Raw genomic sequence first — 384 nt, forward strand, 5'->3', positions numbered from 1 at the left:
AGCTGCAGCTCTTGCACTTCTGGCTCTTCCTGGGCATCTACCTGGCTGCCCTCCTGGGCAACGGCCTCATCATCACCACCATCGCCTGGGACCACCACCTCCACACCCCCATGTACTTCTTCCTCCTCAACCTCTCCATCCTTGACCTGGGCTGCATCTCCACCACTGTCCCCAAAGCCATGGCCAATTCCCTCTGGGACAACAGGGCCATCTCTTACACAGGATGTGTGGCCCAGCTCTTTCTATTTCTCTTCTTGATGTCAGCAGAGTATTTTCTTCTCACCGTCATGTCCTACGACCGCTACATGGCCATTTGCCAACCCCTGCACTATGGGACCGTCCTGGGCAGCAGAGCTTGTGCCCACATGGCAGCAGCTGCCTGGG

At 57.3% G+C, this 384-nt stretch overlaps 1 protein-coding gene across 1 annotated transcript in view; it reads left to right on the forward strand.

Annotated features, from left to right (window-relative positions):
* Window positions 1–2: 2 nt before the first annotated feature.
* LOC104278815 (olfactory receptor 14J1-like) overlaps window positions 3–384 on the forward strand; it is a gene marked incomplete at its 5' end in the record, with an annotated part of 863 nt that continues 481 nt past the window's right edge. Inside the window, 2 exon segments of the mRNA XM_009875909.1 lie at window positions 3–381; window position 384. The exon segment at window position 384 is cut by the window's right edge and continues 481 nt beyond it. Coding sequence (XP_009874211.1) covers window positions 3–381; window position 384 — 380 coding nt within the window.

The sequence above is a fragment of the Apaloderma vittatum genome, unplaced genomic scaffold (genome assembly GCF_000703405.1).
Source record: "Apaloderma vittatum isolate BGI_N311 unplaced genomic scaffold, ASM70340v1 scaffold8119, whole genome shotgun sequence".
Classification (NCBI taxonomy): Eukaryota; Metazoa; Chordata; class Aves; order Trogoniformes; family Trogonidae; genus Apaloderma; species Apaloderma vittatum.